This window comes from Vanellus vanellus, assembly GCF_965231255.1.
Source record: "Vanellus vanellus genome assembly, contig: HAP1_SCAFFOLD_70, whole genome shotgun sequence".
Taxonomy (NCBI): domain Eukaryota; kingdom Metazoa; phylum Chordata; class Aves; order Charadriiformes; family Charadriidae; genus Vanellus; species Vanellus vanellus.
In genome coordinates, this window is record NW_028128467.1 from 56,038 (window position 1) to 78,774 (window position 22,737).

Below are 22,737 nucleotides of genomic sequence, written 5' to 3' on the forward strand. Positions count from 1 at the left end.
GGAAAGAATTGTCCGAGCAGCGAGAGATCAGGTTAGGAAAGCTAAAGACCAGGTAGAGGTGAATCTGGCCAGGCGCATGAGGGCACAGCAGTCCTGGCCTTGGGGTCCCCTCAGGCACCTCATGCGTCTCCCCACTCTCCCCTCCCTGTGCCTGATGAGGCCCTGCTGACTCCCTCGGCACTGCAGCGTCCCTGTGCGTGGACACATTGATTCAGTGCTTTATATTGGTGGACTTCACCTTGGAGGGTGTTTCACCTTCGGAGTCTCCATCCGTTCCATCTCAAGGGCAAGTGTTGAGTCCCTAATCCCGCCTCTCTTCCCGCCTGAGATACATTTCCAGAACGTCCAGTATATGCCATCAGTCCTGTCATACATGAAGAAGACTGAGGAGATAATGGGAGCTCATGGACCGTCTCCCCTTCTATTGGGCACCAAGAAGAGCGCCTTTAAATCCAGAATATTTGGTGAAGTGGAAACTAATTATACCATGAGCTTAGCTCCAGAAACTTTGAAAACACAAGGAGAAGAGACTCCTTACAATATTGATTCCTTGAACATGTTCTTGGAAGGAACTTTGGAGGAACAGCCTATCTTTCAGGCACTGCAATTCGGAGATGCCCTTTTATTGAAGAGCTGTTATCTGTCAGGCCACACCTGACACACTGTTGTGCAAGGGTCAGACACAGTAGGATCAAGCCTCAAGACAAGCAGCGTAAACTCAGAAAATTATCTATAAACTGGATTATCACAAGAGAAAAAAGCATAATCACAGCCTAAGATAAGCCTTGGGCAATGTGCAGAGAAGGGGTGGCAGGTTATTGTCGATGAAACAGTGTCCATTGGGCCTGTTTCTGCAGGGCATCCTTGAGCTCCTGGTTCCTCATGCTGTAGATGAGGGGGTTCACTGCTGGAGGCACCACTGAGTACAACACTGCCACCACCAGGTCCAGAGATGGGGAGGAGATGGAGGGGGGCTTCAGGTGGGCAAATGTTCCAGTGCTGAGAAAGAGGGAGACCACGGCCAGGTGAGGGACACACGTGGAAAAGGCTTTGTGCCGTCCCTGCTCAGAGGGGATCCTCAGCACCGCCCTCAGGATCTGCACATAGGACACCACAATGAAAACAAAACGCCCAAAGGCTAAACAGACACTAACCATAAGAAACCCAACTTCCCTGAGGTAGGAGTGTGAGCAGGCGAGCTTGAGGATGTGGGGGATTTCACAGAAGAACTGGTGCAGGGCATTGCCCTGGCAGAGGGGCAGTGAAAATGTATTGGCTGTGTGCAGGAGAGAATTGAGGAACCCACTGCCCCAGGCAGCTGCTGCCATGCGGACACAAGCTCTGCTGCCCAGGAGGGTCCCGTAGTGCAGGGGATGGCAGATGGCAATGTAGCGGTCATAGGCCATGACTGTGAGGAGAGAACACTCTGTTGACATAAAAAAGAAAAAGAAAAAGAGCTGGACAGCACAGCCAAAGTAAGAGATATCCTGGGTGTTCCAGAGGGAATTGGCCATGGCTTTGGGGAGAGTGGTGGAGATGCAGCCCAGGTCTATGAGGGAGAGGTTGAGAAGGAAGAAGTACATGGGGGTGTGGAGGCGGTGGTCACAAGCGATGGCAGTGATGATGAGTCCGTTTCCCAGGACGGCAGCCAGGTAGGTGCCCAGAAAGAGCCCAAAGGTCAAGAGCTGCAGCTCCCGTGTGTCTGCGAATTCCATGAGGAGGAAGTGGGTGATGGAGCTGGTGTTGGACATTTGCTGCCTCTGGGCAGGGGCACCTGTCCAAGAGGGAAACAGAGTAAGTCAATGGAGTTCATAGGGAGGCTGGCGGCAGGAGCCAGTCCTGGTGTTCTCCTTTGGCTGAGGAACCCACACCTAATGCAGATGGGCTTTTCAACATCTGAACACTCACTGCTATGGAACAGGGATGGCAGAAGGCAGTTGGAGAGGCTTTGGGTATTTTACAGCTCTCCCACCTCCCCTGGGCACTGTTCTGGGATGTCAGAAACCCTCAGCATTTCTGCTGCACTCCAGGAGAACAGAGTGAGTGCTGTGAGACATGAGGATTGCCTGGGGCAGAGAGCAGAGTCAGGGGAGATGGTTTGTCCCTCCATCTTGCACCTTCATGAGATGGAGGGGGATTACCCTCTTGTATTATGCCATCAGACAGTGCTGAGAGCAGAAGGATCCATCTCAGACCACTAAATGTCTCACCCTTTCTCAAGGTCTCAGAAGCCCACCTCTAGCCAAGGACACACATGACTCATTTCACCCACCCAACAGCATTTCCTCAGTCACAGAGTCTCTGTGTTTCTCTGTGGGGCTTTCGGATAACACAAAAGTTCTATGGGACAGGTTGGCATCCTGGATGGCAGCTCACAGCTTCCATGGACACCCAAAGGACATACCCAGTTTTTGGCATCTCAGTGAGAGAAAATGGACTCCTTCCCCACCCCCACGGCCTGCATTGCCCACAGCCCCACAGGTCAGAGGAAAGCTGGGACACTGCTTCCCATGGACACATAGTCAGGAGTGGATGAACAAGATCAGTGTGGGACTCTGCAGCTGAAATTCCCATCCCAGGGAGGCTGACAGCAATAAAACGATAACTTTAAAGGAGACATGTGGAGAAACCAGGAGAAATCCCATGAGGGTCTGACTGGGAGAGGCACGGGGAGAGGCAGCCGGGCACTCAGGACAGCGTTACCCTCACCCTGCTGGGCACGCCACCGCCCAGACACTGATCATGCAGGGCAGGTGCCCTCAGCCCCACCGCTGGGCAGCAGCAATGGGGCACGTGGCAGGAGGGATGCCCTTCGCCTCTCCTGCTGCTCTGCCGGGCACAGAGCTGACTCCCACCCCAGAGCCCATGGCCGTGAGGGCTGAGGGCTGTGCTGGGTGGCTCAGGGAAGGCATCTGCACTGCAGGGGTGGCTGGAGGTGCCCCTATCTCCCCTGCAGCAGGGCTTCCAGGAGCAGCTCCCTCCTTCCCTGCCCATCTCCGCTGCCTGGAGCTCTCCCTGCCAGCAGCCTTTTCCCTGCCCCCACATCTCTTCCCTGCCAGTGCTCGCAGACCCCATGGCAGCCCCCGTGTGACCAGCTCTGCCCTGCAGCCTCTGCGTGTGTGCAGGGGCTAAAGGGCAGGTGCCACAGACCCTGGTGAGACTGGAAAGGGGATGCTGCTGCTGTCTGTAGCCCCCAGAGCTGGAAACCGAAGACACAGACTCAGGAAAGCTCCTTATCTCTACATGAACCCTCCTTTGATCTTTCATTTGAAAGTCCTCTTGGACATGTGCCACTGCCCACCCAGCCAACCAAGAGAAGAAACAGCAAAAGAAATTTACCTTCATATTAAGGGAACTCCATCTTGAAAAGTCCCTCCAGGAATGACCAGAGGTCATCTGGAGGTGTAAAGAGCCCTGACCCACACAGCGCCCTCTTCAAGGTGAAGGACATTGCCCAGCCAGGGGTCACTCCTTCCACCCACAGCTTCCCCCCACAGAAGCTACGTGGGACTTCTCTGGGCAGGCGGAGAGCTGACCCTGGCAGATGGCAGAGTCCCTGCCCAGCACACAGCCCCCGGGGTGCAGGGACCCTGCTGGCAAGGAAAGCCCTGCACACCCCTGCCTGCACACCCACCTTCACAGGCCTTTGGCCATTCCTGGGAGAAGGCAGCTGTCATGCCCTGATCCTCTGATGGTGAAGCAGGGAAGCCCCAATCTAGAGAATGTCCTCTTCTTCCACAGCAGAGAAATTATGAGCGTCCTTCTGAAAGATCCCACGGGCTGTGGGAGGTGCCAGCTTTTGGAGATCTCTCCAGCTACTGCAGCTGCTCGGCTTTACGAAGAGTTCTCCCCCCATTCGCCCTCAGCATCCTCCCTCTCCAGACTGCCTTCAACCTCTCTCTGCCTCCCTGCTCTGCCCTCGCTGCCTGCAGGCAGTGCCCTCAGCCCTGCTGCGCTGTGCAGAGGAGCTGCTCCTGGGCAGAGCTGTCTCTCTGCAGCGCTGCCCGCTTGCCAGGAGCTCCCTCCGTCGCAGCAGCCCGGCCCAGCTCAGCAGCAGAGGACCAGCTGTGGCTTTCTCTGCCTCCTCCCCGCACTGCCCCAATCCCTCGAGGTGTCCCTGCGCCTCCAGGGCTGACAGCTCCTCCAAGGCAGCGGGGTCTCTCCTGGGGAGCAGAGTTTGAAGCACAATGAAGTCATCACCGACTGTCCCTCTCTGAACCCTGGACAGACTGATCCCTGTGGTGGAAAGTGCTCTGCCAGGGTGTGCGGACCTACAGGAGGTATCCGTGTGCCCCTCTGGAAACCCCCATTCCTGCCGCATTGCCAGGCAGGGCACGGAGGCAGTGATGGGCCGGGGATCATTCCCACCGGTGCAGGGCAGGGATTGAGCCAAGTCAATGAGGCATCTCAGCTCTCAGCAGTGTTTCTGAGGCCGGAGGGACAGTCTGCTTCTCCAGTGCACCCCACAGACCCACCAGAGGGAGGATTCCTCTTGCCTCACCTTAGCTGCCCTAAATCGGAGTGAGCTCCTTCTCTGAGCTGCCCTGTGAGTAATGGAGACAGAGGCCAGGAGGGAGCTTTTCCAATGCAAACACCGGGTGACATCTGAGGTGCCAGAGGTGGTTCAGGACACGTGCAGGGAACTGCAAGCTCTAATGGCGCAATTTTGAGAGACAGGGCAGCATCCGTGTGCACTGGTGGGGAATCCCTCTGGCCAACAGAAAACATAGAAGATCACAGAATCACAGGATCACAGAATGGTAGGGGTTGGAAGGAACCCTCAGAGATCGTCTAGTGCAACCCCCCTGCCAAAGTAGCCTCACCTACAGCACGTTGGACAGGAATGCAGCCGGGCAGCTTTTGAATATCTCCACAGAAGGACACTCCACAGCCTCTCTGGACAGCCTCTTCCAGTGCTTTGGTGCCCTCAAAGTAAAGACATTTTTCTTTGTGTTCAGATGGAATTTCCTGTGTTCCAGTTTGTGCCCATTTCCCCTTGTCCTGTCACTGGGCAGCACAGAAAAGAGTCTGGCCCCATCCTCTTGACACCCTCCCTTTAGACACTGATAAGCATGGAGGGGATCCCCTCTCAGCCTTCTCTTCCCCAGGCTAAACGTACCCACCTCTCTCACCTGATTCTCATAAGAGAGGTGCTCCAGTCCCCTGATCATCTTTGTAGCTCTCTACTGGACTCTCTCCAGCAGTTGCCTGTCTTTCTTGCACTGGGGTACCTAGAACTAGACACGGTACTTCAGATGCAGACTCAGCAGGGCAGAGCAGAGAGGGAGGAAGACATCTCTCCACCTGCTGGCCACTGTCTTTTGTAATGCACCCCAGGAGACCATAGGCCTTCTTGGCCACCAGGGCACATTGCTGGCTTATGGTCAACTTATTGTCCACCAGGACTCCCAGGTCCCTCTCGGCAAAGCTGCTTTGCAGCAGGTGAACCCCCAACCTTTACTGGTGCATGGGTTTTTTCCTCCCTGGATGCAGGACCCTACACTTACCCTTGAACTTTATCATGTTCCTCTCCACCCAGCTCTCCAGCCTTTCCAGGTCTCACTGACCGGCCTGCTGTTTCCTGGGTCCTCCTTCCTGCCCTTTTTCAAGATAGGCATGACTTTGGCTTTCCTCCAGTCCTCAGGCAGTTCTCCTGTCCCTCGTGACCATTCAAAGATGATGGAGAGCACCTTTGCAATAACATCTGCCAGGTCCCTCAACACTCCTGGGTGTGACCCATCAGGGCCCATGGATTTGCGGGTGTCAAGTTTGCCTAAATCATCTCTAACCTGATTCTCCTCCACCAAGCGAAAGTCTTCCTTTTTCCAGACTCTTTCTCTTCGCTCCAGTCTCTGGGATTGCTTAGGGCCGGCCTTAACAGCAAAGACTGAAGCAAAGAAGGCATTCAGTAACTGCACCTTCTCTGTGTCCTCCGTCACCAGGGCACCCACCTCATTCAGTAGCAGGCCCACATTTTCCCTGGTCTGCCTTTTACTACTGATGTACTTGGAGAAGCCCTTCTTATTGTCCTTGACATCCCTGGCCAGGTTTAATTCCAAGTGCGTTTCAGCCTTCCTCATTGCATCCCTATGTACTCTCGCAATGTTTATATACTCCTCCCAAGTCGCCACTCACTTTTTCAACATTCTGTAAACTTCCCTCTCGCACCTGAGGTTTTCCAGAAGGTCCTTGCTTGTCCATGCAGATTTCCTGCCTCCTCTGCCTGATTTATTACTCATAGGCATGCACTGATGTTGAGCTTGGAGGAAGTGGAGCTTTTCTATTAATCAGCTCTCCTCCACCCCCCTTCCTGCCAAACCCTTTGCCCATGGGATTCCTCCAAGTATGTCAGCCCTCATCATGTCCGGGCTTTTGATTCTACTTTTTGCCCTGCTTCTTCCATGCTGGATCTGGAACTCCACCATCTCATGGTCACTGCAGCCAAGGCTACCCCCAACCTTCACATCCCCAACTAGTCCTCCTTTATTTGTCAGTAATACGTCCAGCAGCACACCTCTCCTCGTTGGTTTCTCTACCAACTGGGTCAAAAAGTTCTCATCAATGCTCTGCAGAAACCTCCGGGACTGTGTGTGCCTGGCTGTGTTGTTTCTCCTGCAAATACCAGAATGGCTGAGGTCCCCCGTGAGAACCAGGGCCTGTGACCATAAGGCTATTTCCAGCTGTCTGTAGAAGGCCTCATCAATTCAGGCATTTCAGAGAGGTCCTCAAGCATGCAGGTTTCCCTGGAGGAGAGGGAGAGGATCCATCACAGTCGGACACACCCTGCAGGTGGTTGGTGCTCTGGATATCACCTTGGGAGTCCGCCAAGGAATATTTGTCACTGTTCTGGTTGGCCGGGCTTATTCTCCAGTAAGCTGTGATGGCATGAGCATTGTCCCCTTCAACCCAGCCCCAAGTCTTCTGGATTCAAGCCCGCCTTACCAAGCTGGCCAGCCTGCTGCCAAAGATGTAGTCTATGTAGTCTAAATCGACCCTCTTTTGCCTTAGAACCTCTACCCATTGCCCTGTCGCAGCAGGCACTGCCCGAAGGGCAATGAGGCCACGCTTGGTTTGTCAGCAGGCAGTGCTCGGAGCCAGGCGCTGCTGCCTGCCACAGGGCCTGCACACCCTCATCCCACAGGCAGAGCATTCAGCGGGGTCTCTCGGGGGTGTCCCATCCCAGCTTCTGCCTCCCCTCCTGCTTGGAACCCCCCAGGCTGCCCCTCCTTCCCCCTGAGAGGCCACCATGCCCAGCACCCGGAACCAGCGACTCTGTGACATCAGTCCTGGGAACAAGGTCACCGCAGGCACCATGAGGACTGTGGGCAATATGTCGGCTGCTGCACTGGTGGTGACGACCCCTTGGCTCTTCCAGCTGCAACGTGCCGCCGCTGGCAGTGATGAATGTGCTCCCTGTCGTCGTCCTGACGGCCCTGTGCTGGCCCATGAACAGTACATGGGACAGCAGTGGGTAAACGTCCTGAGGTTCTGAGAGGGAGCTTGGGCAACACTTATGGGCTTCACTGGAGGGTGCCTGCTTGTCCCCTGTGGCCACTCCACAGCTTCTCAAACCCCACATGGGAGCCTGAGACCCTTGCCAGCACCCAGGATGCTGGCCCATCTCACCTGTGGGGCTCAAGCAGAAACAGAGGCAGGCATACGCATGCCCCACAGGGTTCCTTGGCCCTACTGTCCATGCAACACCTTGTGGGGAGGGGAGATGGCTGACCTTCAACCTGAACCACAGCAAGCCATCGAGAAGGGCAGTCATGAGTTTCTAGTGACAGAGGGACCTGCAGGCTCTGGCCCATGGGTTCCGGCTATGGCACGTCGCACGTGGTGGGTGGCACAGATGCCCGGCCAGGCGCCTGGCCCTACATCACCAGCATCCAGCCTGGAGAAGAGAAGGCTCTTTGGGAGACCTTATAGTGGCCTTCCAGTATCTGAAGGGGGACTACAGGAAAGCTGGGGAGGGACTTTTTACAAGGGTAAAAGGTATGTTTAAAAAAATTAGGGATAGGACGAGGGGGAATGTTTTCAAGCTGGAAGAGGGGAGATTTAGAATAGATATTAGGGAAAAAAACATTCACATGAGTGTGGTGAGCCCCTGGCGCAGGTTGCCCAGGAAAGCTGTAGCTGCCCCATCCCCGGAGGTATTCAAGGCCAGGTTGGACAGGGCTTAGAGCAACCTGGTCTAGTGGGACATGTCCCTGCCCAGGGAAAGGAGGTTGAGACTTGGTGATCTTTAATTTCCTTTCCAATCTAAACTATCATATGAGTCTATGATTCTACCATTCTACTCACACCGCTCAAGCTGCACCATCTATTTGATGCTGTGCACTTCACATACTGCCTCCACAGGGGCAAACACTCACAGAAATTTTGCTGCCTCAACCAGAAAAATCATTTTCACTGTGTTTTCTGTAACTCCAATTCCAGATTTACTGCACTTCACAGTTCCGTTGGTTCGGAGCATCCAGAGAGCCAGACCAAAAGCTGCATGGCGGGTCATTGCAGTCACCACCATCACCCACGAACCTTCCACTTTGACTGCAGGGTTGTCCCTCAGTTTACAGACCACGGAATGAAGCTGGGATGAAGCTGTTGCATCAGATAGCTTACCAGAAAAAATGCTGTTTGAGTCTAGCCAAGGGTGTGTCGGGAACAATTCCTCGAGGCAGCCAACCAAATATTAAATGAGCACAGAGTTATTTGTGGATGGAATTCTGTGTGCAGGAGCAAGGACTGCCATCAGTCCAACAGTGCAGTTCCTGCTCTCTTGTCGTAGTTATGGCTGGACTGGCCACTGTGACACAGTCTCCCATTGTCTCCCCCACCTCTCTCTCTCTAAGAAGAGGAAGAAGAGAGAGCAAGAAACTTGTGAATGTAGGAGGAACTCAACTGCTTGAAGGAAATATTAATAAAAAAACAATAAAAAAGATATAAAGAAATAGATACTAATCTGGATCAAGCTCCCAGGATGATGATCACGTCACCGGCAGGCATGGGGAAAATCCAATACTTGACTCAGGGACGGATGGGAATCGGATTCCAGATCTGCATTCAGGAATTTGCAGATCGGGATCAAAGGCAGACAAACAGCCAGAGTCCTCCTGGGACACAAACCACTGAAGGAAGAGAGGTGACCCTTTGATCCCTCAGCTTTTATACTGAGCATGAGGCAGATGGGATGGAATACCCTGATGGTCAGTTTGGGGTCACCTGTCCTGTCCGCTCCTTCCCGCAGGTACCACCCCTCTATGCTCTTCTGCTTCTGACCCTCCAATGGGGCAAAGAACCAAGTCAGCTGGCCTTGGGGGTTATACCAATAAGTATGAGAAAGAGAATTCTGCATACCATTCCTCGGCATACATTACAACTTATCAGGTTTTATCGCTCTGAACAGTGTCACCACAAATGCTGTTAATTTCAGAGTTCACTTAGTTCAAAGAGGCTCAGCTGCAAAGTAAAGTTGCTGAACAGAAGAGGGGTTCTGTTTCACCTCAAACCAGCACAGGTGGGCTGTTCTTTTGGGAGGGTATGAGGAGAATAAAAGAGAAGCACTCGTGATTTCAGGGAATGAAAAGAGAAGCAAAGGATGCTGTTGGCTGTCTTTGCTGAGGGCTCCTGTTTTGCCAAATGAAACCCAAGGACCACCACAGCCTTTCCTGTGGAGCTGCTACTCAGCCACACAGCCCCTGCCCTCTGCCATTGACAGCGATGGAGTCACTGTGAAGGTGCAGTAGAAGAAATGAAACAGTTTGTGGTGCTGCAATGGATGGGCACATAGTTCTCAGTACAGACAGGCTGGAAGGCTCAGGGGTGGGGTTCCCTCTTGTGGCTCCATCTCTGGTGACAGTGGAGTATTAGGAGGGCTTTGGAAGAAGCTGCACAGGTTATGGGGAACTCATTGGCAAAAGCTCAGAAAAACATGGCTTTGTGTTTGAAGAATTAGTGAAGACAGAGAGTCATGAGTAAAGCTTGGGTCAGCACGGGGTGGGAGTGAGGTGGGGAAGCAGGGGTGGTGGTTGAAATCTGCAGAGAAATGGGCACAGGCAGAGGAAAGTGTAGGACAGCCTGTGGTCAGCGTGCACGACACCCCACCCCCCCAGCAGAACTGAAATCCTTGTCCTTTCCACTATGGCTGCGGACTCTTCCACTGGAGCCCCTGAGAGCACTCCAGTTCCTCACAGACACACTGCTTCGCTGCCTCCTCCCCCACCCTCCAGACAGCCCGAGACGTTTCCTACACACACCCCCTCATCTCACTGCTCCCAGAAAGAGCCCTGAGCATCCCTTGAAGGAAAGAATCCCCATTGCCAGGGTGTGGGGATCAGCGCTTGAATATCCTGCTTGATGAGACACGGCAAGGGCTTTCACAGACACTTTCACATTTCATTTCCAACTGGAAGCAGTGCCTCTGGCTTTCTGCTTCAGGGATAGTCAGGATGGCCCTCAGTGGGGACCGCTGACGCCCTCAGAACCTTGGAGGCTGACTTGCACTGCTCTAGAGACCACTTCAATCCACCCTCAGTACCTGCAGTTCAGGAACTGGGCACCAGAGGGCTCATTAACATGCAAAATGCCATAACGAGCCATGGTTCTGGGCATAATTTTCTTATTATACAATTCTGCTGTGGTTAATTAGAGAGATTTCAGAAGTGAAAAGGTTTCAATAGTAAATAACAAGAAGAAAGGATTTATTTTTCTTACTTTTTTTTTATTTGTCTGCTTAATTTCTCTGTCTATTGATATCAGCAATTTCCAAATGACACTGAAACTGGACCTCTCCAAACAGAGTCTGACTGAGTAGGGCAGTCAAGACCCTGTATGTCAGACACTCTGTGGGCAGCCTTTGTCCCCACCTCCAACCCCGCCTTTCTCTCATCAGCCACCTGGGACTTACAGCACCTTTCCTCAAATCTGAGCTTTCTCTGCTACACTCTGGAGTTGCAGGTTTCAGCCCTTTGGAAACAGTTTCCACCTGTTTCACTTGGGGAATGAACTGCACCCAGACACAGAATTTTCTTTGTAGCCCAAAAACAAGCCCAAAGGAAGGCATGGTTGAATAGAAAAATACAATATACAAAATGCAAAATACACTCCTCTGCTGTACATTAAGTCCACCTTACCTCCACTGAAGTCCACTCTCCACAGTGGATAGCCTTAGACCAAAGGAAAACACATTTTTGTGCCAAACTGGGATCCCACGAACACCAAAGCACTCCCTGTCCTGGACTCGGTTCACATGGGCTCACAGCGAGTCACACGCTAAGGTCACGAGCTCCCTCCATTCACAGAGGGAAGCAAAGAGAGAAAGTGAACGGCGTGCTCTTTTGAAGGGGTCTGGGTTACGGGAACATCTCCAAGCAGACTCTGCAACATCCGCACCCACTCCTTGCCCATCCTCCTCCAGCGCTGGACAGCTTGGGTGCAATTGTCCAGGCTTCCTTTTCTCCCGGAGGGAGAGAAATCAGTTGTCTCAGCTGAGATGCTTTGGCCTACCTTGACTGTCCACCAGCTCCAGCTCCACAACTACCACTTGTAAAAAGTCCCTCTCCAGCTTTCCTTTAGGCCCCCTTCAGCTACTCGGTCTGCTATAAGGTCTCCCGGAGTCTTCTCTTCTCCAGGCTCAACAACCCCAACTCTCTCAGCCTGTCCTCACAGCAGAGGTGCTCCACCCCTCTGATCACCTTTGTGGCCTCCTCTTTTCCCACTCCAACAGATCCATGTCCTCCTTATGCTGGGGCCCAGCAGCTGGATGAAGCACTGCGGGGTCTCCCCAGAGAGAGTAGAGAGGCAGAACCACCTCCCTCGCCCTGCTCACCATGCTGCTGGTGATGCAGCCCATGATGCGGTTGGCTTTTTGGGCTGCCAGCACACATTGCAAGCTCATCTTGAGCTTCTCATCCACCAGCACCTCCAAGTCCTTTTTCTCAGGGCTGCTCTCAAGCCATTCTTCACCCAGCCTGGATTTGTTCACAGGATTGCCCTGACCCACATGCAGGACCTTGCCCTTGGCATAGTAGAACTTCACGAGGTTTGCACAGGCCCACCTCTCAAGCCTGTCCAGGTCCCTCTGGATGGCATCCCTCCCCTCCAGAATGTCAACCGCTCCACACAGCTTGGTGCCATTGGCAAACTTGCTGAGGGTGCACTCCATCCCAACATCCATGTCACCAACAATGATGTTAAACAGCACCAGACCCAGTACGGACCTCTGAGGAACACCACTCGTCACTGCCCACCATTTGGACAGGGAGACCTTGACCACAACTCTAATTTTCTTTCCAGTGGCTGCTGTGTTTCAGATTTGGTAGGAAAAGAATGTTAGTAATGCATATTGTTTTAGTTGTTGCCAGGTGTTGTTCATATTTTTCAAGGACTTTTCTTTCAGCTTTCCGTAGAAGCTCAAAGGGGCCGAGAGAGAATGATGGAATGGGCAATGAAATATTCCATTCCACAGAAGTCATGCTCAGTATTTGGATGGGTTTAACCAGGGGGCGGGTACGTGCAAACGCTGCTCGGGAAGGCACCAATTCACTGAGTGGTGACAGTGACTTGTATTGTCATTAGTAGCAGTAGTAATATTGTTGTTGCTGTTGTTGTTGTTTTCCTTTTCTGTTATTGTTCTATTAAACTCTCTTTACCTCAACGCATGACTTTGGGTTTTTTTGTTTGTTTGTTTGCTTATTTGTTTTCTTTCCCTTTCCACTCTTTTTCACCCTCTTCTCCCTTTCCTCCTGGGGGAAGGGGGAGAACTGCACCAGTGGGTGCATGGTCCTAGCTGCTGGCTGGGGTTAAACCACGACACCTGTGCTGAGGCCTCCAGAGCTGGAGGCAGCACTCCATGTGGGGTCCCATGAGAGCAGAATAGAGGGGCAGAACCACCTCCCTTTCCCTGCTGGCCATGCTTCTTTTGATGGAACCCAGGACACAGCTGGATTTCTGGGCTGTGAGTGCACATTGTTGGCTCATGTCCAGCTTTTCATTGCCCCATACCCCCGGGTCCTCCTCAGTGGGGCTGCTCTCAATCCCTTCATCCCCCCGACCTATACTGATATGGGAGGTTGCCCCAACCCGTGTGCAGGACCCCGCACTTGGCCTTGTTGAACTTCATGAGGTTCAAATGGGCCCACTTCTCCATCTTATCCAGGTCCCTCTGGATGCCATCCCATCCCTCAGGCAAGTCAACAGCACCACTCAGCTTGGTGTCTCCATCTTGGGTGATTTCTCACTTTGTGGGGCTCCATTCCATGCCCACCCCAGGCAAATGCTGCTTCTGGAGAGCCCAGGGGATCTCCAGGAAACTCCATTTCCCCCTTGAGAATAAAGTTGTCTGTCACGGCTTGTATGTGACAGCCTTGGCTATGTCACTCAGTGACCAGCCATTGCTTCCACTGTCACTACATGCTGACGAGTGAGTCCTAAATCCCATCCTCGAGCTCTAAAAGAACCCAAAAGCAACAGTCCTTTTGGGGATGCCATTGCTCAGGCCTTCTCCTGAGACCAACTTTTAGAAGAAAGGACCAGTGTTTCTGCATAGCACAAAGTAGATCCCATTTTGTTATAGGGATGCTGTGAGAGTTTCAGTCCTGACCTGGTGTTAGACACTGTTATAGAGGCACCAGTGGAGAGATAGTGGGTTAATGCCTCTTTTGAAGTGGAAGGCATCGAAACCTTTCTGCAGGAAAAATCTAAAAAAAAAAGTAAGAATGAAAATAAGAATGAAGAGAAGAAAGACAGCTCAGGACTGGCGTAGAACATCCTATGAGTCATCTGTGGAGAGAGATGGTAATTTTATTGCTGCTTAGAAGGTGACCATGAAATCAGTTTCTGAATGGAATCTTTGAGCTCCTGGTTCCTCATGCTGTAGAGGAGGGGGTTCAATGCTGGAGTCATCACCGAGTACAGAAATGACACAACCAGGTCCAGAGATGGGGAGGAGATGCTGGGGGGCTTCAGGTGGGCAAACACTCCAGTGCTGAGAAAGAGGGAGACCACGGCCAGGTGAGGGAGGCACGTGGAAAAGGCTTTGTGCCGTCCCTGCTGTGAGGGGATCCTCAGCACCACCCTGAAGATCTGCACATAGGACACCACAATGAAAACAAAACACCCCAATGCTAAACATGAACTAACCACAAGAAGCCCAACTTCCCTGAGGTAGGAGTGTGAGCAGGAGAGCTTGAGGATGTGGGGGATTTCACAGAAGAACTGGTCGATGGCATTGCCATGGCAGAGGGGGAGTGAAAATGTATTGGCCGTGTGCAGGAGAGAACTGAGGAACCCACTGCCCCAGGCAGCTGCTGCCATGCGGACACAAGCTCTGCTGCCCAGGAGGGTCCCGTAGTGCAGGGGATGGCAGATGGCAACGTAGCGGTCATAGGCCATGACTGTGAGAAGAGAAAACTCTGCTCCGAGCAAGAAGAAAAGCAGAAATACCTGTGCAGCACATCCTGCGTAGGAGATAGCCCTGATGTCCCAGAGGGAATTGGCCAGAGCTTTGGGAACAGTGGTGGAGATGGAGCTCAGATCAAGAACAGAGAGGTTGAGGAGGAAGAAGTACATGGGGGTGTGGAGGCAGTGGTCGCAGGCGATGGTGGTGATGATGAGGCCGTTTCCCAGGAGGGCAGCCAGGTAGATGCCCAGGAAGAGCCAGAAGGTCAAGAGCTGCAGCTCCCGTGTATCTGTGAATGCCAGGAGGAGGAAGTGGGTGATGGAGCTGCCATTGGGCATCTTCTTCTTCTGGGCAGGGGGACCTTTTCAAAATGTAAAGACAGTGACAAGTTAGGGTAGAATTCATAGAATCATAGAATGGTTTAGGTTGGAAGGGAACTTGAAGATCACTGAGTTGCAACCCCCTTGCCATGGGCAGGGACACCTCCAACCACACCAGGTTGCTCAAAGCTCCATCCAGCCTGGCCTTGAACACCTCCAGGGTTGGAGCTTCCGCAACTTCTTTGGAACATCTGCTCCAGTGCCTTAACACGATAAAAGTGAAAAATTTCTTCCTAATATAAATCTACCTTCTTCCAGTTGAAAGCCATTCCCCCTCAGCCTGTCACTACGTACTCGTGTAAAATGTCCTTCCCCAGCTCTCCTGTAGCCCCTTTAGTTACTGGAGGGCCGCAGTAAGTTCTCCATGGAACCGTCTCTTCTCCAGGCTGAGAAACTCTAACTCTCCCAGCCTGTCCTCATCGGAGAGGGCCTCCAGCCCTCTGATCATCTTTGTGGCCATCCTCTGGACCCACTCCAACAGGCCCATGCCCTTCTTTTGTTTGGGGCTCCAGAGCTGGAATTCTCTGAGTATAATCTATCCAATTTCTCATAAAACACCCCCAAACCACTTTTACCTTTCCAGGAAGACCTTTTGTGAGCTCAGATTGGTGCTGTCTGAGGGTGCCCCAGAGAACAGGAGGTTCTGTTGTTGGCTCTGCAGGACTCAGACCTGTCCTACAGCAAAAGGAAAATAGGAACTTGGGGTGATCTCAGATTAAATCCACTTTTGATAGCAAAGAGCTGTTCAGCATTGTGGCTCCCAATGCACCCGGCTGCAGAGCAGAGCTGTGGGGATGTTGTTGTGTTCGTACTGTTTTAGTTGCCCCAACACACCTTAGGAGTGTTTTTAAGACAGAAATCCTGCTGCGCCTTGTGGGTCCTGAGACACAAACGGGCTGTCATTGCAGGGGGTTGACTAGGTGACCCGTAAAGGCCCCTTCCAACCACACCATTCTAGGAGTCTACGATTCTGTGGCACTGGTGAGAGCAGAGGAATGCGCCTTCCAAGTGCATCTCTCTAAAGCCCTCAGCCCCTCTAATCGTACCTGAGGAAGACCTCAGCTCTGCCCTCCCAGCCAGGGACACAGAGGGCTCATTACAGCTGCCCACAGACAGCTGCCCAGCAGCGTTTCCATGGCTTTAGCACCACGATGTCTTCTCTGTGGGACTGCTAGATAACACAGAGATGCCGTGGGAGAACTGTGTCCTTCTGGAGGGCAGCCTGCAGCCCAGCAGGACCCCTTAAAGAAGGAATCACTTATCTTAAATTTGCTCATCCTGAAGGCACGATCAGGTCATTTCCAGCCGCATACACTGTGATTCCCAGAGCGCCAAAGGCAGACAGGATGCAAGTTGGCTGCTTTTCCTCCATGGACATACGTGCACGAAAGTACGTGCAGTGTTGGTGTCTCAGCTGCGCTTCAATCCTTAGTCCCCCCAACCAGGGAGTGTAACAGTAAGAACAAGGGCAGACGGGAGAAGAGGGAATGCCAAAGTACCTCTGCCAGGGCAGGCAGGTGAGGGAGACACAGTCGGACACTTGAGCAAATCTCCTCTGTGGTGGTCAGGTTGCTGGAAAGGCAACTCATGACCAAACCCGCATGACACGAAGGGCAGAGGCTCTGCTGTGTGAGCGAGGGGACCAGGGGTTGCTCCAGGGAAGGCATCTGCACTGTCGGGGAGGGCAGGGAGATGCCTGTATCCCCCTTCCCACAGCATTTCTGGGAGCCCGGCTCTCTTCCTCCCTGCCCATGACTCTCTTACCTGGAGCTTGTCTTGGCCAGGACCTGTTTCTCTGTCCCCATATCTCCTCCCTCTTCATGCTCACAGACCCCATTCCGCCTGCTGCGTGCACAGCTCTGCCCTGCAGACCCCTCCTGGCATCAGGGCACTGCCCAGGGACATCTTCGTGTGCAGGGGTTAACGAGAACCTCAGACAAGTCCTATCAACAAATGGGGTCTCAGAACCTTGTGCACGGTGGAGAAATCCATTCCCATCTCTCCCTGCCCATCCAGCCAACCAAGAGGAGAAAACTCACAGCATAGACTTGTTCCCTTGCAGGTGAATAGTTCCTTGACATTGTTTTTCAAAAGAACCCTCTGAAAATGTCCTTGGGGTGATCTGGAGCTGGGACCAGTCCTCAACCCTGCAGTTCCCTTGCAAAAGCAGAAGTAATCTGCCTCACTGGCGGTCACTCCTTCCACCCACAGCTTCTCCCCACAGTGCCGTGGGAGCTCCCCGGGCAGGCTGAGAGCATACCCTAGCAGACGGCAGAGCCCCTGCCCCGGCACACAGCCCCCGGGGTGCAGGGACCCTGCTGGCAAGGACAGCTCTGCCCACCCCTGCCTGCACACCCAGTGTCACCTCCTGCAGACGTCCCCAGGAGCAGGCAGCCATCGTGCCCTGTGCCTCTGATGGTGGGGCAGGGAAGCCCTGCTCTGGAGCACGTCCTTCTCCTTTGCCCCAGCCATGGAAGGTGCCAGCTGTAGATGGTGCCAGGAGCTGCAGCTGCACTGCCCCGCAGCCAGAGACTTACTGTGCCGAGGGCTGTGGAGATGCCTCCCCTGGTGAACACTCTGCTCTGCCCTCGCTGCCTGCAGGCAGTGCCCTCAGCCCTGCTGCGCTGTGCAGAGGAGCTGCTCCTGGGCAGAGCTGTCTCTCTGCAGCGCTGCCCGCTTGCCAGGAGCTCCCTCCGTCCCAGCAGACCGGCCCAGCTCAGCAGCAGAGGACCAGCCCACGGTGGCACTCTCTCTGTCCCCTCTGGGCTCCCTGGAGGTGTCCCTGGGGCTCCAGGGGAACCCGCTGGAAAACAGCCTGATGCAATCCCTGATGTTCCCTCCCTCAGCTGGGCAGAGATACTTACTTCCAGCTGTGTCCTTTCTCCCAGCAGAAGAAGAGCTGGCCATGAGTAACCCCTCTTCTTGTCCCATCAATAGCACACACAGGGCTTTGCACACCAGGATTCCTTATGGCAAGTCACCGCTTGCCTGGTGCCACAGCTGGGGGGCTTCAGCACAAACGTGCAGCAATGATCTCAGCCAGGGGCACAGAAAGGACGAGCTGGAGCCGTTCCTGTGGTAGACAGAGCTGTGACATGGTGGCAGAGCTCATTCCAGCTGGTCTTCAAGGACAGCCTCCTCCAAGCTCTGCTATAGTCCAGAGCACAATTCAATCTAACCCCGAAAGGCAATTCAAGGGCACCAGAATGAGTGTTTACTCCTTCAGGAACAGTTCAAGGAGAAACAAAGCCACTGCGTGGCCACTGCTGAGTTTCATAAGAACTGGTGCTGATAGATCTGAAATACCCCATGTCCTTTTTGCCTCAGTCTGCCCCAGCAAGGTCTCCCAGGCCTCGGGCTCAAGGATGGAACCTGCAGGAGAACCACCAGCAACGGCTGGGGTCAAGTCCTCGAGCAAACACAATCCTTACCAGTCTATGGACAGGAGGGGCAGAAGCTGAGGGAGCTGAGGGGGCAGCCAGTGTCACAGTGGTAACTCTGTGATTTGGAAGATCACGGAGACTGGGGGTATTGTCTGCTCACTGGCAGCGCCCAAAAAGTGCATGCCCCAAAGGATTAGCAGGGGAGCTGAAGGCTGTGCCCCAGAGCATGTCCACTCAGGGCCTTTTTCTGTGTGTTTGAAACAGAAGGTGACGGGTTTTACCCAAAGCAGATCGCACCTGGCCATCCTCTTTGCTTTCTGTGCTGAAAGGACAGGATTGCTGGGCAGAGAGAGCGGTAACTTTTACTGGGAAGTCAGAAGGGCATTCAGCATCACCCCCACCTTGTTTCTAACTGAGGACAGTAGAATCTGCATGGGTAGATAAGCAGGTGGGTAAAAAAACAGCTGAACTGCTGGGCTTGGAGGCACGTGGTTCCTGCATGGTACTGTGCCTGGAGGTATCTCTCCAGTAGGGTTCTGCAGGGGTCGATATCGTAATATGCCCTGTTTGAAATGTTTATAATGACCTGGAGGACATAAGAGTGAAAACTGAGTAGGAGGGTGGTGCTGCACCGCAGCGGGACCCTCCCAGAGGATCTTTGATCTCCATGTTTGGAGGTTTTCAGGTTTCAGCTCCACAGTCACAGCTGACCAGAGTCTGAGGTTGGCGATTTCCCACCCTTTGGTGGGAGGCTGGACCAGAGACCCCAACAGACCCTTTCCCTACAGCCCTTCCCTGAGCCTGGATGTGAGAGTGGCTACAGCAGATGCTCATGGGACAATTCAGGGTGGAACTGTCCTGTGATCAGTGGGTCTCTACTTCGACCTTTAGTTCCAAGCAGGGCTAGTTCTGAGGTCAAGCAGGTTGCTCAAGAAACAGCAGCGTCCCTGTGCAGACTCTGCACACGAGAGCCCAACATCGAAGCCACCATTACAGACACGGGGACAAGGCATTTGACCAGCTCGTTGAACCCAGAAATCGGTATGCCATGCCTCCTGAGATTCCCACAAGCACCTAAGATTTTGTCCAGGGAAGTGGGGAAGTGTGATTCCTCTTTCAGTGTCCTGCCTGTCTCCGGCCCCATGTGGTGCTTTAGGATGTGAAGAGAATCAAACCCAACCTTTGGACTAGATTAGTTTCATTTTCCATGCTGGAATGCGGGGCAGATGAAGGCAGCTCTGAGCTCTCTGCTGCACAGCTCGGACTTCCGAGAATGGAAACGCAGGTAATCTTCTGGTGTGATCACCGATTTGCCTGCCTTTGTGCCCTTTCACTAACCTGGGATCTATCCGTTGGCCTGAGAAACTACTCCCCTATTCCACCTCCCTCTCTTCATAAAAGGAGGGAACAAAGATGTGGAGCATGGATGACTTAAGGACACTATTGTAATCTTTACATTATAGGAGAGAGAAAAGATAGTACAACTAATTCCAAACTATCCTTGAGATGCATTCTGATTCTTCCTTCTTTCCAAAGCTCAGCCACCTTAGATCTTGAAAGGACTGCCTCAAATCTCTCCAACTAAAATCCCACAAGCCTTCTCTCAGAGAAGTCCTTTCAGCACAGGACACCTCTGCCCGTCACTTCTGCCCTATGCCCAAACTCTGTTTTGCAGTTGGGCGAAGTCAAGGTGTCAAGGTACTCCCTTGCAACATCTTCCCTACAAAAGTTGTCTTCTCTTCATGCTGATCCCACTTGCATGGCCTCATGTTATGTACAGCTCCATCCTCCTCTTGCAGAGCTCCACTGGGTGACCAGTTTTCCGTTTCTTTCCTGCCCATTCACCTTCACAACCTTTTTGTATTTTATGCGTACCAAATATTATCTGAAGCAACACATTTATTGCCCCCAGCTTCACCCATTTCCAACTGCAGGCTGAGCTATTTCTCCTCTTTGAGCAGACATTGTGCAAAGCTGCTCCAGGTATGGAAACTCACTTAAATGCAGCACATTAATTGGGGCTCAATCAAATATAAAAAACGTATCCTGAGCTAGTTTTTCAGAGACAGTTTCAAAGTGGCAAAGCAGATTCAAAGTGTCTGAAGGAACTGGGTGTTTTTAACCTGGAGAAAAGGACGCTGAGGGGAGACCTTATTGCTCTCTACAACTACCTGAAAGCCAGGTGGGGCTTGGTCTCTTCTACCAAGTAACAAACGATATGACAAGAGGAATTGGGCTTGAGTTGCACTGGGGGAGATTTAGATTAGACGTTAGGAAAAACGTCTTGACTGAGAGGGTTATCAAGCATCGGACCAGGCTACCCGGGAAGGGGTTGAGTCACCATCCCTGGAGGTATTGAAAAGACATGTAGGGGTGGTGCTGAGGGACATGGTTTAGTGGTGGACCTGGTTAACAGTTGGAGTTGATGATCCTAAAGGTCCCTTCCAACCTAAACGATTCCATGATTTTATGATTCTATGATTCCATGATTCTATGATTCCATGATTCTATTCTACATAAATTCTGAGAGCCAAGTTACAAAGAAAGGGAAAAATAGGTGAAGCTGTATTTTCCAGACTCACTAATTCTCTGTCAGTAAAGAGAAGGTCCCACAGCCTGTGGCACGTTTTCATTAGTTGGCCCTATGGGAAGTTTTGTTTCTTGGGTCTCTTGGCTCGAGCCTGCTGCGTTCCTATTTCCAGCAAGGGCAAAAGTTCCCGTTCAGGTATCAAACTTTTGCCCATCCTGCCCGGAGAGCCAGGACAGTTGTGTCACACAACATTCAGTGTCAGAGTGAAGATGGAAAAGAAGTGTGAATTGAAATGATTTGTCCTCCAATGGAAACTCAAATCCTGAGCTGGCTGGACCACATTGGCTGCAGTTAGACATAAGTTACCTGAGACAAATGTGAGTTCAGACCTGGTTGGCAGAGTTTCTCACAGCCCTCACTGAGGAGAGCAGGGTGCTGCGAGAGGGGAGCAAGTATCTGTTCCCCAAATCCCAAGGTAATGCCCAAACCATCTTTCCCTTGGCCTCTGGCATCTCATGTCTTGAGATGCAAGAAATGCTGGGCCTTCTGTCAGTAATCCTCCAACAATGCTTCAGGCGGTTGTGTGAGTTCCCTATCAGTATCTAAAAAAAGTAACACCCTCCCCCAAAACTAAACAAGCAAAAGCCCCACCAATCACAAAAAAACAATCCAAAGTCACCCACAAACATTAATCTGCCTAAATCTAAATGCAGCAGTTTGCATCTTGGACAGCCGCTCTGGGCAGTGCCAGTGAAATCAGTATTTGCAGCGTGAGCCGTGATACCCCATCCTCAAGAACAAATCCAAAGCAGTTCAGAGGAAGGGTGGTCTTTCAAAAGTCACTGTTTGAGTCCTCAGGTGGCATGGACACTGCTGATTCCCCACTCCAGAGCGGCAGAGGCTGGAGCCCCTTTGCAGGATGGGCTTCTTGCCAGGAAGCCACAGCTATGGGGGTATCTCACCTGGTTCTTACTGTCCCTTAGCTCAGCATCCATTTCCGTGTATTTCACTCTTTTCTATGTCTACTCTTTCTACATGTCGGAATGACAGAAAAGCAAACATTTCCTAAAAGTTTGTCATAATGTCCTTGCTATAGACAAGAAGCCCATCAACCCTGGAGGCAGCCAAGAACATTGCCATGAGCACCAAGAAGATCCAAGAAGCTCAAGGCCTCTTCTGAAGGGCAGCAAATTCTTGCAACTGTGATTTGAGCCTGGAAGTGGGAAGGAATTTTCATCTGTGCTTGGAGGAGGAATAAGTGTGTTGTGGCAGTATGTCAGGGCCGAAGGCCCTTGCGCAAATCAGGGATGATGGAGACATTTCCATCTTGTGTGCGTGCCTCAGGGCAGGAAATGGGGCATGCCCGCTGCTGGGGGTGTCTGTACTCAGACATGCCTCAGGAGCTGACCTTGTTCTCTCAGGCAAGAAAGAAGAAAACAGGAGGACTGAGTTTGCCATACCTCAGTCAGCCAGTGGGAAACAAAAAAGTAAAGACATTGGGAGAGGAGGGTCGGAGAGGGGGAGGCAGATTAGGAGGAGGAAAGAAGGGGGAAAATGATGATTGCTGTGTTCAAACATTGGGAAGCCAAGACCCAGTTTGTTTGCCTTTCTTCTGAAGATGGATCTTGGTTTTTCTTTTCGGGGGGGGAGGGGGGGTGGAGTTGGCGGGGGGAGGTGTGTGACCCTGTCAGACTAGCTTTCACAGTTGTCCTCTGCTAGGAAGCCCAGAGAACACGAGGGCTGGCATGCATCTACTGGAATTTAGACGTGTCCACTAGCGGGGCTTGATTCAGCTGCCCACTTCTCACTGCCAATAGGGAGGTGCCCTGAGGAGTCCCAGGCATGCAAGAATGGCAGCCCTCAGCTTGGCTGGGTAACGGAAGAGGAAACAGAATGTTTAGCGTAAGTTTTCTCCCACTCCTGGGCAGGTGTGGCATTTCACAGCTCCCACCTGCAGGATCACAATCGTGTTTACTTTAAAGAAGGAAGCAAGCCAGGGAAGATTTGACACTCTTCAACACCAGACCTGTATTTCTTTAAGACACA

General features: G+C 52.5%; 1 protein-coding gene across 1 annotated transcript; it reads right to left on the bottom strand.

Annotated features, from left to right (window-relative positions):
- Window positions 1–815: 815 nt before the first annotated feature.
- On the bottom strand, window positions 816–14,736 carry LOC309684420 (olfactory receptor 14C36-like; the record flags this gene model as incomplete). The annotated part of the gene is made up of 2 exons (XM_082500341.1): window positions 816–1,457; window positions 14,443–14,736. 2 exons carry the CDS (start codon window positions 14,734–14,736, stop codon window positions 816–818), a joined length of 936 nt encoding a protein of 311 aa, XP_082356467.1.
- Window positions 14,737–22,737: the final 8,001 nt, after the last annotated feature.